The sequence below is a fragment of the Amborella trichopoda genome, chromosome 12, assembly GCF_054954075.1.
Source record: "Amborella trichopoda isolate Santa Cruz 75 chromosome 12, AtrichopodaSantaCruz75HAP2 v2.0, whole genome shotgun sequence".
Classification (NCBI taxonomy): domain Eukaryota; kingdom Viridiplantae; phylum Streptophyta; class Magnoliopsida; order Amborellales; family Amborellaceae; genus Amborella; species Amborella trichopoda.
The window spans coordinates 32,754,798-32,769,589 of record NC_142347.1 but is presented as its reverse complement, the minus strand read 5'-3'; the positions used below and the strand labels follow the sequence as shown (position 1 = coordinate 32,769,589).

General features: G+C 38.2%; 1 protein-coding gene across 10 annotated transcripts in view; it reads left to right on the top strand.

Moving 5' to 3' along the window:
- The first annotated feature begins 3,120 nt into the window (after window positions 1-3,120).
- LOC18430969 (putative protein phosphatase 2C 59) overlaps window positions 3,121-14,792 on the top strand; it is a 24,490-nt gene continuing 12,818 nt past the window's right edge. For 6 of the 10 annotated variants that reach the window (XM_020665232.2, XM_088853441.1, XM_011623838.3 and 3 more), the window contains exons 1-2: window positions 3,121-3,301; window positions 5,911-6,097. In XM_020665232.2, coding sequence (XP_020520891.1) covers window positions 6,021-6,097 — 77 coding nt within the window. In that variant the 5' untranslated portion in view covers window positions 3,121-3,301; window positions 5,911-6,020. The remainder of the gene's footprint in view (window positions 3,302-5,910; window positions 6,098-14,792) is intronic. The other 4 variants (XM_006841108.4, XM_088853437.1, XM_088853440.1 and 1 more) reach the window with 2 other exon arrangements.

The following is a 14,792-nucleotide window of genomic DNA, read 5'->3' as shown; positions in this document are numbered from 1 at the left end:
TCTGCTCTGTATACGCAATGCTAAAAGAAAAAGGATATGCTCTGTATATGTAATGCTAAAAAAGAAAAAGGATTGTATAATGAGACCATTTATCTTTCATACATGGAGATCACAATTATTTATATATATCCGATGTGAAATCTAATCGTTTGGATGTGTTACAAAGTTCGAAAAAATTTCTTTTAGATTTTGAGTTTAGTCAATAAAATAATTGCAGCCACTTAATATCACATCCAGTGGTCAAGATTAATTGTGACCATTTTGTATTAAAGGTAAATGGTCTCATTATATGTTTTTTTTTTTTAAAAAAGATAAAGTAGTTACATGAAAATGACGGCTAAATGATCTCGTTATATACTTTTCCAAAAAAAAAAAAAAAGATAAAAGTATTTACATGAAAATGACGGCTGTTAAATGGGAGGAGGGAACATTCTTCTTGTCGCTGCTATTGCAGTGATATCGGGTCTCACAGCACATTTATCATATTTCACGGACATTGCACAAAGAAATCTAGAAAGAAAAGGAAAAAAAAAATTAATTAATCTCAATACCAGGACCATTCAACAAAAGATTAGGAAAAAATTTCGTCATATCCCTTCAAAACTCTCTCTCTCTCTCGTACTTTTCCAATCATCGGTCATCAAGAAACTACTTAAATCTCATCTAATCTCAAAAACCCAGCAAAACGTACTTTCCATTTTCTCTCTTTAAAAAGTTTAGCTCTGAAACGACATCAAACAGCTCAAAGAAGCTTAATTTCAACAACTCTGATTCAGTCTATGATGATGATGAAAAGAAGAAGTAAGAACATGGTGATAGGCATGATGATGATGATGATGAAAAAGTAAGAACCTCGTGATAGATAAGAGCATGCTCCCTCTCTTTATTGAGCAAAAAACCACTTGTTGAGAACCGAATGACCCAAAAGACCTTCAAGAGATTTTTTACAGGATGAAGACAGAGGAGTTGATTCCTAATGCCATTAAAAACGTTCGATGCTTTGTCAAAAGAAGGGTTAACCCATTAAGCCATGGAACTTTCCAGGGTGGTCAAAGATGAGGGCCAAATGCCTGACAATTGTTGCTCATACAGCGTTATCGAAGCTTATGCGAACACAGGTCAAAGAGGCCATGAAAGGTTATATGAGAATGTTGGTCTCCAATGTTAAGCCATATACTTTTTATAAAAGCTCTCGAGAGAGATGGGAAATTTAGCGATGCAAATAAGTTTTTATTGGAGATTATGAATATAATGAAATTAAACCAAACATTGCGGGATAGGGGCTAGGGTCACGGTGATAGCATTCCACACTTTAGTTACCACTTTGTAGTTTTCATTCTCACCACTAGCACCACTCCATTAATGACTTAAAAAAAAAAAAAAAAACTAATTCTTAATCTACTTGAAAAAACAAATAGGGGCGTGTCTTTCCCACTGAATTACCAAAAAAAAATCCGAATATTGGGACTCATACAACTTTCTTTGAGTTTTTATATAAGGAGGTGAAGATTGAAGAGACTGTGGAGTGTTTATGAATTTGCTTTTTGGTAAGTGATTTTGTTGTTAATAGGTTGTTAAATCATAAAAATCACTATTGAAAATGAAAAGTGTGATTGAGTTGGTCTAGGGAAATTACATAGCAATGTAGAGTAATATGATATTGGGCAGTGATTTTATGCAACGGTTGTATAGTAATATAATGTAACAATCTTCGAAAACCTTGTTAGAGTCATTTGTTTGATCCAAATTTTGAAATATAAACTCTTTTCATTCTAATGAACAATCGCAAAGAATAAAAAATTTGAAAATGGAACAAAAAAAATATTTTTTTATCCCAATTAACATAGGCCGTCCATTTTGATAAGATGCTTAGATCTAGGCTTCAAATGGATTTTTTCTTTTTCAATTTTGTTAGATGGCTTTATTATCATTAGATCAAAAATATTAAAAAACAAAAAAAAAAAAAGATTTTGAGTTTCTAAAGGCTAAGATCTTGAAATTCACCAAAATGAATGGTCTTAGATTTTTTGTTGAAGAGAACTTATTTTGACAATATCTAAGGTACAAATTGAACTTTTTCTTCTTTTTTTTGGATTGATTTTTGAGATAAAGAGAGTGTGTGTGTGTGAAATTTTGAGTCATACAAATACCACACATGGTTTTCTAAAAGTTAGGCCCAAAATTTATGGGATGTTGTCATTGTATACGATCCAGCATCACGAATATGATATTTTTTCTAGTTGGTAGCTGATTTCGCACCTACGGAATTTAGTCAACACATTGATCCACTCGGATACTAAAACAACACTTTGACACAACATATCTCACCCTTACAACACATTCATGGGATATGGCATTTGAGAGGTTACTCCTGTGTTCATATATTACATTGGATTCTCCTCCACATGCAGTGCCAACTTCTTTAGTATTCAACGAGCATTAAAAGTGGGCCGCAGTTTGAAACCTAAATTTTTTTAGGTTCATGTTTTGATCATGGAATCATTTTATTTGATCATATAAACTTACTCATTCCCCACTGACCAACCCCGAGCTGCTTGTTCATTAAGATACAACTCTTTTTGTACCTACAATAAATGAGAAAATGCCTACTCTATCGTTTTAATTTACTTTATTTTGCTAAAAAAATATTCAATATCTAGGTTAAATTATTAAGCCCAGTTAAGGGTGAATATGTCATAAGAATAAATAGGGCTCCTATGGTTAAAGAGAATGTAGAAGGAAAATATGAAGACAACATTAGGGAGATAGGGAGAAAAATTTAATGAGACAGAGATATTGAGAGAAAATTAAGGAGATATGAAGAGAAAATTAAATAAAATAGTAGTGTGCAGAGGGACGCCTTTTTCTCACGCCTTGTGAGGTTTGTATCGGGTTGCTCCTTATACTATAGAAGTAAGCATCTAAAAAACTGGAAACCTGTTAAAAAAATTTATTTTTATCACTGACTATAAAATTTATAATTTAAAACATACTACTACATAGTTCGTACACAAACGCAACAACAAAATACTTGAAAATCTTAGAAAATAAACGGTCGAGAAAAGTTGTTATAATCAACGATGAAATCACTCGCGTTCGGTAAAAGGCTTTTTGCCATTTTCCGCCGAGTTGTTACAAATTTTCGTGTCGAGAACGTCTGGAAATCCTCTGAATGCGCTTTGCCCCTCTCCTCTCTCTATCCCCCTTTTTCTCAGTCTAAAATCTTATACTCTTAATTCCTCTCTCTCTCTCTCCATCGTTATCTTCTATTTCTCACTCTAAAATCCTCTAAGCGTTACAGGTAAGCTTTTTCTCTCCCATCCTTTATTTCATTTCAATTTTTTGTTATTTATTGGAAGATCCATGGCGATTCCTATGTCATATTTGATGAATTCAATGATCAGAGCATTTAGCGATGGCCTTTTGCTTCTTTTATCAGAAACTTGTGAATTTTATGTACATATGGATTTATGATTTCTAGTTGTTGATTTTTTATTATATGTTCTGAATTGTGATTGAATTGATGGCGATTCAATGCGTGTTGCTGCTCGTTGATCCATTTAATGTATGAGAAAATAATTGTGTTCTGATTGGCAATTGGAAGGATTGATTGTTTAGGATCATTTGCGTTTTAAGCGTTTACTCTCTCTCTCTCTCTCTCCCCCCCTGAGTGAATTACCTTATCCATCTCTATAAGATGACACATGATCGCATTTCATCTCTTGCTTTGCCGGTATATTTCTCTCACATCGTTTTCTTCTCCATCTTATATTCTTGCTTTTCCATTTTACTTACGTATCCGATCATTTTGTACTTTATTTAATTTACGTTTTATGTTTATAGTATATTGTCTTACTCTTTTTTTTTAATGCTTTACAGTTAATCTAAATGGTTCTTAATTTTCAAGTTGTCTGCTTCCTGATTTTTCATTTTCTCTTGTACATAATTCACTCACTCAGTTTTTTATATCCCTTGTTTTTTTTTGCTATTGCGTTTAGTATAAGGTTGATGAATTTTGTCTTTTGTCTTTCTTATGTTATTTATGAATCATTTTCTCCACTTGTTTTATATTTTAGTATCTACTGTTGAAGTGTAATTGTTTACTTATTTTTCCTTTCTTGGAAGCTTTCTTTTTATGTAAACCCTTTCTTTTTTGCGATTGGTAAGTTCCTTCATGATTAGTATTGATATCAATTGGTTCCACAGTTTTTGCTATGTCCTCTTTGGAACCGGCAGCCGATGTCTCCTTCTTTATCTCTAGCTTTTTCCTCTAATATTTTCTCTCTCCTCCCTTGTCTTGTGGGTATGTCTTCTTTGATTATTCGCCCTTACTGTCGTTTTCTCATTTTCTTTCGATTACTTCTTCATTAAATATATGTTCTTTTCCATCTTCTATTTCATAGTTTTGTTATTTTCTCCCCTGTGCTTTGGGTATGTCTATTTTGATTATTTTCTTTCGTACTGTTGTTTTCTCAATTTTCTTCTCATTTTCTTCCTTCCTAAATAAATATATATTCTTTTCTATTTAGTAGTTCATAATTTTAGTTCATTTATTCATATATCTTCACGTCTATACCTTTTCTCTATTTGTTTGGGTTTTATTATATTTTTTAGGGTTTTTTTTTTTATTCAATGTTTCCTGTCTTCTTTTACATATTTTTGCTGCTTTTTCTTCCCATTTTAAAATAGGAAACATATCTTGGTGAATTCTTCTCTCTGTTTTTGTTTAAGGTATCTTTTGGGCTTGCAATTTTCTTTTTTATCATTTAAGCATTGTTATGACATGTATATTCCATATAGGTTTGTGCAATGTATTTGTGCATGTACCTTGGTTATCTATGTGATTATTTAAATATATGTTATCAACTACTAAAAGTTCATTTTTGTCATAATGCAAACTATGTCTACTTGTGGGGTGCACATATTTGTACATAAGGGGTTGAATTTCTCAATAACAAATAGGTTTTATTCTTTTTCCCAATTGAAGACGTGCTGACCATTTTGTTCAACTCTGTTTCACATATATTGGTAGAAGAGTTTGTCATTTGTTATAAAAAAATGTCCTGTATTGCCAAAAAGTTTCAATTTTCACATGCGAGTTGCAAAATGGTGCAATTTCAGTTATTGTTCGTACTTGTTCATGAACCATACGGATGTATGGGTTTTGATGGTCAATTATGTTACCACTTTGATTGCAGATTTTTTATTTTTGGGAAATTTATCAAAATACATATAATAAATAAAGAGTTTATATTTTATCCATACCTTTTGATTTAATTTCAAAATACGCATCAAATAACACATGAACATGAGTTGGAATCTTTGAAAAAGAGTAAACTGTTAAATTGTTGAAAAGTCAAGTGTATTTTGATAAGTTTCCCTTAATTATTTTTTGTTGAAAAGTTAGGTGCATTTTGATAAGTTCCCCTTAATTATTTTATTTTATTTTATTTTATTTTTGGAGATCCCAAGTTTTATAATGCTTAAATTGCTCTCAAGGCTTACCATTACTACTTTAAAGTGAGGATTCTTTCATGTTTTAAAGTCCAAGGGATCTCTACTTTATCATTTCCAGTGTCATCTCCATCTTGTTGATAAATGTATTCACCTTTCTAAAATATGTAAATTGCACTGAATTATCAGAAAGAAGAAGAAAATTTCTGAATAGTTTAGTCATGGTTAAGGTCCAAGAGTATCTTAATGATGACCATAAACCAGTTTATGAACTCACTATGTTTTGTAGTTTTCATATTTTTAACTTGCACTTAGGTCTACTTGTTCCTCTTGAATGCAGATTTTTTGCTTAAATAGCATGGTGTATAGTTCTCAGCTCTATATTCTGAATTTTATTCTATTTTATGCATAATTTGTGTTGTGATTGGTTAATGTGGAGTGTGGTCTTTCTTGTAGGGTTAGACTCTGATCATTTTACTTGCACAAAAATTGCACTTACACATCCCAGGGAGTCACTATTCAATGTTTTGAAGTACACTGGAATGGTTTTATCGATTTGAGCAATCATGGGTTATCTCAATTGTGTTTTCTCTTCAAGTGGGTCTCAATTTGATGAGGCCCCTGTCAGTGGTGGTGGCCTCAGGTACTACTTTTATCATGAGGATTTGGAATTATATTTTTTCCTTTGGCATGTAATGTGCATTCCTATGTATTGTTACCTATTATCATGATCGTTATGCTATGATCAGTTGATTTTGATCAACTAACTGCAACTACAGCATGATGAAATATCTTTTAGTAGGACACTTTAGTACAACACTTTGTGTGTATGTGCCTTCTGTACAAGTTTATAGCTGTATTATAAACATTTTTATGGTTGTATATTGAATTATTTTTTCTGTGTATATTTGGGTGCTGATGAAGTAATTAATTCACAGAAGGAAATACTTCTTTTCCATGTCACTATCTGTCAGAGAGAGAGAGAAAAACGGGGCCACTTATGTTAGGAAGTACTAGTAAGGGTGCAAACTTGTTGGGAAGTTTGTCACTTTGCCTCTTGAGCATGGTTATTCATTGTTTTATACTTTTACTAGTTTATTTTTCAGATCATGATGTTTTCACTAAATTATACTTTCAGGTCATTATGTTACTTGAAAGAGCCGCTTTTCTTCATAATACATACTGTACAATACCCTTTCAGGCCCTTGGAAACTGCAATCCTCATGGCTCTACCTGTTGTTTTGGTATTTTTCTCAGTTCATAGGACTTGGCCCTTTTATAAGTCAAGTCACACACACTTTTTGCCTGACCTGCCTTTTGTCTTTATTTTTTTTTTATATATATGTTATAGATGATTATTATTAATGATGGGCAACTAGTCCATGAGTAAATAACAATGATAAGGTTACAGGGGGCAAAATGCCCCAAACATCTAACCTTCCTAAGCAACAAAGTCATGCCTTGGAGTTTGCGTTACCATTCGTCTCTCTATGAAAATGAAGAAACGACATGCCCAATATGCAAATAATCTTTAAAATCTGTTAAGAATGTCTGCCTACCCAGCCTTCAAACCTTGTTTTTGCAATTCCCATTCAAAGTTCTTGAGGTCATATGCTTAAAGATTTGGTCTCTGCTTAGCAGTGCTACATGGGCACTGTTATGAGTGTCCATATCCAACACATATCTAGGATGTCTAGTACTACAGCTGAAAAGCCGATACGGCACAAGCATGTCACTACATTTACTTTTTAATGAAATAATTGTATAGTATACTTGAAATATATCCCTTATCATTGTTAACTTTCATCAAAAAAAAAAAAAATTCCTTATCATTAAATAAGCTAGCAGGTGGCATGGCAGTCAAGTATGGTTAGTGTAAAATAGGTCCACTATTTAAGTCAGTCATGAGCAACTTATTACTTTTTATTACCCACCATGGCAGTAGATATTTTGCTCAAAGCTGAAGTGTCAATAAAGATCTTTCCTCCTCTTCAACTGAGCCAACATCTTTCTTTTGCTCCACGCCAAGATCATCCTATATTGTCTCCTCTCTGTCTCTTGCTAAACTTGGATTACTAATTCCCATCACATTTGTAGGCTTTTCCATTGGAAAGTCCTCTATACCCATAAATCATTTGATTCACTATAACACTGCCCCTAATTGTCTTCTACACTCGCATCGATTTTTCCATGTATGCTCCTCTAGGTATTGGTGGTCTGCTGCCACAATGAATTTAGTTGTCGTTGGTAGGATATCGGCCACTCTTAAGTAAAAGGACTTAGGGTTTCAAACATACAAAAAAAGATATAGTATCAGAGTCTAAGAACCAAAACTTGGGTGTATTTAAAGATCCTTTGCCATCACATGAAGCAAAACAAGTGTCTTTGATGTTACAGTCATGTAACCAACTAGTAATCCACTTTCTCTCCCATAACCACCCGCATATCCACCCTCTCATCCCCCTAGTTAGTTATGCATGTGTCTTTACTCTCTTTTGTTATAACCAAGCACCTCCTAATTCAAAATTAGGGGCTTAAGTGGGCCAGGCCTGGGATGGGCCAAGGCTGACTTGAGCTAGGGCCCTGTGAAATCTCTCTCTCTCTCTCTCTCTCCAAATCCGATGGTTACATTTCTCCTTATGTGCATTTTATATTTATATATGGGTCATCTAGCAGTTAATCTAGTGGGTTAATGGAATTGTCAACCCCGTTGATCTTTTGTTGTTGATTTTTCTTCTCATTGATCAAGCCACTGAAGTGTGGATGGTATATTTTACTTTTTAATCTTCCAGTTGCTTGTTTCACTACTAATTGAAACTCAATGGCTAAGCTTTGGGGGTTGGGAAAGATTGTCGATCTTTTGAATCTATTTTACTTTGAGACCATGGTTTTGATCCAGGTGGTGTGAGAACCCTTTGCAATGATATATTCATTCTTATTCATTTGTTGTAATAGGATACCTCAATCTGGTGGTGCTTGGGTATGATTTGAGACATGGTCAATGTTCGAAAATTCGACCGCCCTACCGCCTAGGCGAAAAAAATTTAAAAACGCCTAGGCACAGTTTGGGCGGGGTCATTATGCACCCCTTGTCGCTGCACCCGCCTAGGCAGTCAAGGCACTGCCTAGACACTATTGTTTGGGCGCCCGCCTAGGCGCCGCCCCATGACAACTTGCAGGCGGGCAGAAAAAAATCCTCGGTGAGGATAAAAAATGGAATTTTTCCCCCCTAAAAAGGAGGGGAAAGGGTTGTAGGGTGTATTCTAAACCCCCAATAGAAAATCTGTGGCCTTTAGGGTGAGAAAACTCCCCAAAAACTACTCTTTTGTGATTTATCGAAAGATCGATAAATTTTTTATTTTTTGGATTTCTTCCCAAAACGAAGGCAGCAGTTCGTTGGTAGATTTAGAGCTTCTAGTAGTTGATTTTGAGAACTTTTAGCGACCCAATAGACGAGGTTTGCACTGATAACAATTTGATTTTGATATTTTTAAATTATTATCATATTTGAAAGAGGGTTTGGATTTTATTTTGCTACAACATATTATGTTATGAATCATGTATTTTTTCTTTTACTTTTTTTTTTTTTGTCTTTTACAATATATTTACATGTTTGTAGTTAAAAGATTGATTTTTTTGGTGATTAATTGAATATTTTCCTCACTTGGACAATGAAATTGAGCATATATCGTATTCTTTTTTGTACAATGTGTCTTATTTTGATATTCTATTTTTTTTTTTTAGTTTATTTGATAAATAATTGATTATGTGATATCTTAATGAGTTAAGTCTTATATGAAAATGAAACTAAGGTCTTAAAATGTCTTATATATTTAGTTATTGTAAAGTAATGGTCAGTGACTTAATTCTTTAATCTGATCCGTAAATATGTTATGTGATTCTACTCATTGTAGTATTGTATTGTTGTACTATTATGTTTTCGTCTATTTCATGATCACAAAGAGTTTGGGGCTCTAAAATTACCCTAAAAACTCCCTAAGCATGGATTGATCACCCAGGTTTGGGTCCATAAGTAGTGACAATTGCCCTATGAAGACTCGCTTTCGCTACGGCTCCGGTGGGTTCCCTTAACCAAGCCACTGCCTATGAGTCGCTGACTCATTCTTTAATAGGAACGCAATCAGATATTAAATTACTACCTATAAGTTGCTGGCTCATTCTTCAACAGGCACACGGTCGGAGAACAAATTCTCCTCCCACTGCTTCGGAGCTCACGGTTTCATGTTCTATTTCACTCTCCGATGGGGGTTCTTTTCACCTTTCCCTCACGTATTGCTTCGCCATCGGTCACCCAGGAGTATTTAGCCTTACAAGGTTGTCCTTATTGATTCACATGGGATTCCACGTTCCCCATGCTACTCGGGTCAGAGCGTAAGCCAGTGATGCTTTCGGCTATTGGACTCTCGCCATCTAGGGTGCAGTACTCAATCGCTTCGCCTAGCAATACGACACTTGTATTGCTCTCCCACAACCCCGTTTTCACGGTTTAGGCTGCTCCCATATCGCTCGCCGCTACTACGGGAATCGCTATTGCTTTCTTTTCCTCTGGTTACTAAGATGTTTCAGTTCGTTAGGTTGTCTCTTACCTGCCTATGGATTCAGCAACAATTCGAAAGGTTGACCCATTTGGGAATCTCTGGATCTGTATATATTTTCAACTCCCCGAAGCATTTTGTCGCTTGCTACACCCTTCCTCATCTCTAGGTGCCTGGGTATCCACCGTAAGCCTTTCCTTGTTTGAACCTCGCCGTTAATGTTAGGTCTATGCCATACTGACCTAAGGTGCTGCTAAATGGAAGGATCTTATCAACGTCCATGAATGATAAATCATAAATCGAACTGCTGAATTGAAAAAAATGGGTGCTATCATATACCTTTGTATCGGCTAAGATCACGAGCTAGAGATAAGCGGACTAGAACCGTTGACATCCGCCACAGGGTAAACCACCACCTCTCGGGCCTCCCCGACTAATTCTACCATGGAGGCCAACGATAGACAATAACTCCCCCCGAACATAGCTTACAACTTTCATTGTATTGTGCTCTCCAAAGAGCAACTCCTCTCAAAATCAATCAAAAGGTGTTTAGTTGGAATCCCATTTTAAGGATTCTTGTGGTTTCAGAGTATCCAGCTACAGGAGAACCAGGAACGGAGAGCTCTCCCCCTATTCCGCCCGACTATTTGGTCTTAAGAATGTTGTTTTAAGAATGAGTGATTGCCCTTCTCTGACCCTTACTACCCAACCGGAGAGCGGACAGCTAATGTGTTCCACTTAGTGAACAAGGTATATGGTCGGTCTGTGACCCTTGGATGCCAAAGGCGTCCTTGGGGTGATCTCGTAGTTCCTACAGGGTGTCGGCCCATGGTTTTTTCTTCCTTTTGTCCCATTTCGCTCAAATGGTTGAAGGGAGATAGCGCATCAAGCTGTTCGCAAGGGCCAACTTGATCCTCTTCCCCAGGGATCCCAGATGAGGTAAACTTAGGAGAGCCGTCAACTCCAACTATCGTCCATGTACGATCCATACTAGATTTGACCAACTGCCCATCCTACCTCCTCTATGTTCTTGACAGCCCATCTTTGTCTCAGTAGTGTCTTTCAGTGGCATTCTTCGGTCCTCTTTCCCATTATTTAGAAAAAAGTGAGCCACCGGTTCACATACAAGATACTATCATTATCTCATGGACAATTAGACATCCAATCCGTAATCACAACGACCCAATTGCAAGAGCGGAGCTCTACCAACTGCGCTGTATCCCCCGGGCCAAATGGAGCATGCATGAATGAGTCAGATGCTTCTTCTATTCCATGGCGCAGCTGGGTCATCTTGGATTTGAACCAAAGACCTCACCAGTGAAGTAAATCATTGCACCTACGATCCAACCAATTGGGAGAGAATCAATAGATTCTTTTTCGGGAGTGATTCATCCTTCTCGAACGAAGCATACAACTCTCTATTGTACTGCGCTTTCCAAGTGTGCTTGTTCCCACCTTCTTCCTTACCAATGAATGGCAAGTCTTTGTGAAATAACTCCGATGACAAGAAAAAAGAAGGTGTTAGTTATTAGTTAAGAGACCCTCCTGATCCGACCCTAGACACACTAAGATCCTTTTTCAGACCTACTCCCATCTCAAGTCAACAGATAGATAAATAGACACATCTCATTGCACTGATCAGGGGGCGTTCGTAGTGGCTGAGGGGGTCGAAGACCAAGAAATGAGTTATAGTTATGTATATTATACTTATATCAAGCATTCTTCTCTTCTTATGGCTAGATCCAATCTCCTAGTCCTTACGAAAAGGAAAAAGAATTTCACGTTCTTCCTTTTGGGAAGGGAAGATTAGGGAAATCCTATTGATTGCTGCTTTCTCCATACCTCTGAGAAAAGCATGAAAAAAAAAGGCTCGAATGGTACGATACTCCGTCACCCCATAATGAAAAGGGTGATCTCGTAGTTCTTGGTCTGTGAAGATGCGTTGTTAGGTGCTCCATTTTCCCCATTGAGGCCGAACCTCAACCTGTGCTCGAGAGATAGCTGCCCATACACTGATACGGGATGTATGGATTCTCGCCGTGGTGGTCACCCCGGACCGCTTGGATCCCACGAGTGAATAGAAAGTTGGATCTACATTGGATCTCACTTGAATCACCCCATCTATCCTCCTGAGGAGAAGTTTGGTTTCAAACTCCTGCTCGAACAGTAGGAGTACGCCATGCTAATGGCCTTGGATTATCCACATATCCGGGTCAGGCACTGATGAGCACATTGAACTATCTATGTGGCTGAGAGCCTTCATAGCCCAGGCACAACGGCGCAATTATCAGGGGCGCGCTCTACCATTGAGCTAATAGCCCGTCATGCGGGCTAGGCCTCCCCACTGGCCAAAAGCGAGAGAACGCCCATCCCTCTCTTTCCTTTTTGCTCCCCCATGTTGCCACCCAGGCCTGGTAGACATGGGGACGTAAAAAAGAGGATCCTATCAACTTGTTCCGACCTAGGATAATAAGTTCATGGACTTGGTCTTACTTCACCGTCGAGAGACAAAAGAAGACTTCCATCTCCAAGCTTAGCTCAGACGTGGCTTGCTTTTTTTTTGGGTGTGAAGCGGTGTCAAACCAAAATACCCAACAAGCATTAGCTCTCCCTGAAAAGGAGATGATTCAGTCGCACCTTCCAGTACGGCTACCTTGATATGACTTCACTCCAGTCACTAGCCCCGCCTTCGGCATCCCCCTCCTTGCAGTTAAGGCAACGACTTCGGGCATGGCCAACTCCCATAGTGTGATAGGCAGTGTGTACAAGGCCCAGGAGCAAATTCACCGCTGTATGGCTGACCGGCGATTACTAGCGATTCCGGCTTCATGCAGACAAGTTGTAGTCTGCAATCCTAGCTGAGGATGGGTTTTTGGAGTTAGCTCACCTTCGCAGGATCACAACCCTTTGTCCTAACCATTGTAGCATGTGTGTCGCCCAGGGTATAAGGGGCATGATGACTTGACATCATCCTCACCTTCCTCCAGCTTATCACCGGCAGTCTGTTCAAGGTTCCAAACTCAATGGTGGCAACTAAACACAAGGGTTGCACTTGTTGCGGGACTTGACCTAACACCTTACGGCACGAGCTGACGACAGCCATGCACCACATGTGTCTGTGTTCCCGAAGCACCCCTCTCTTTCAAGAGAATTCGCGACATGTCAAGCCTTGGTAAGGTTCTTCGCTTTGCATCGAATTAAACCACATGCTCCACCGCTTGTGCGGGCCCCAGTCAATTCCTTTGGGTTTCATTCTTGCGAATGTACTCCCCAGGCAGGATACTTAAAGCATTAGCTACAACACTGCACGGGTCGATACGCACAATGCCTAGTATCCATCGTTTACAACTGGGACTACTGGGGTACCTAATCCCATTCGCTCCTCTAGCTTTCATCTCTCAATGCCAGTGTCGGCCCAGCAGAGTGCTTTCGCCGTTGGTTTTCTTTCTGATCTCTACGCATTTCACCGCTCCACTGGAAATTACCTCTGTCCCTACCATACTCTAGCTTGGTAGTTTCCAACACCTGTCCAGGGTTGAGCCCTGGGATTTGACGGCGGACTTGAAAAGCCACCTATAGACGCTTTACACCCAATCATTCCGAATAACGCTTGCATCTTCTGTCTTACCGCGGCTGCTTGCACAGAGTTAGTCGGTGCGTATTCCTCGGATCCCGTCATTGCTTCTTCTCTGAGAAAAGAAGTTCATGACCCGTAGGCCTTTTACCTCCACGCGGCATTGCTCCGTCAAGCTTTCCCCCATTGCGGAAAATTCCCCACTGCTGCCTCCCGTAGGAGTCTGGGCCATGTCTCAATCCCAGTGTGGCTGATCATCCTCTCGGGCCAGCTACTGATCATCGTCGTGGTAAGCTATTGCCTCACCAACTAGCTAAGCAGACGTGAGCCCCTCCTTGGGCGGATTCTTGAGCCAGGATCGAACTCTCCATGAAATTCATAGGTGCATTACTTATAGCTTCCTTCTTTGTGGACAAAGCTAATTCGAAATTGTCTTTCATCCCAAGGCATAACTTGTATTTATATGCTTCATATTAGCTTGGAGTTTGCTCCCAGCAATATAGCCATCCCTACCCTCTCATGTCAATCCCATGAGCCTCTTTTCCATTCTCATTCGATCACCGCAAGGGAGCAAGTCAAAATAAAAAGCCCCACATTGGGTTTAGGGATAATCAGGCTCGAACTGATGACTTCCACTATGTCAAGGTGACACTCTATCGTTGAGTTATATCCCTTCCCTGCACCTATCGAGAGATAGAACTTACTAATCCTAAGTCAAAGGGTGGTCGTACTAATCCTAAGTCAAAGGGTGGTCGAGAAACTCAACGCCACTATTCCACTATTCCTAAACAACTCGGAGCCGGGCCTTCTTTTCTCACTATTACGGATACGGAAATAATGGGAAAAATTGGATTCAATTATCAACTGTGTATATCCTATTGGAAATAGGATTGACTACGGATTCGAGCCATAACACATGGTTTTATAAAATCTGCACGATTTTCCCGATCTAAATCAAGTAGATTTTACATGAAGAAAATTTTATTCAGCATGTTTGGTAGGAGAAGAACCCAACTCGGTATTGTTAAAAAAGAAGAAGAGAGGAAGCAGAACCCATTCAAGATGATACGGATCAACCCATTCTTCTTGTGCCAAAGATCTTATCATTTTCGAAGGAACTTGAGCGACATCTCCTCTCTATTTCCATTCAAGAGTTCTTATGTGTTTCCACACCCTTTTGAGACCTCGAAAAATGGACTCATTCCTTT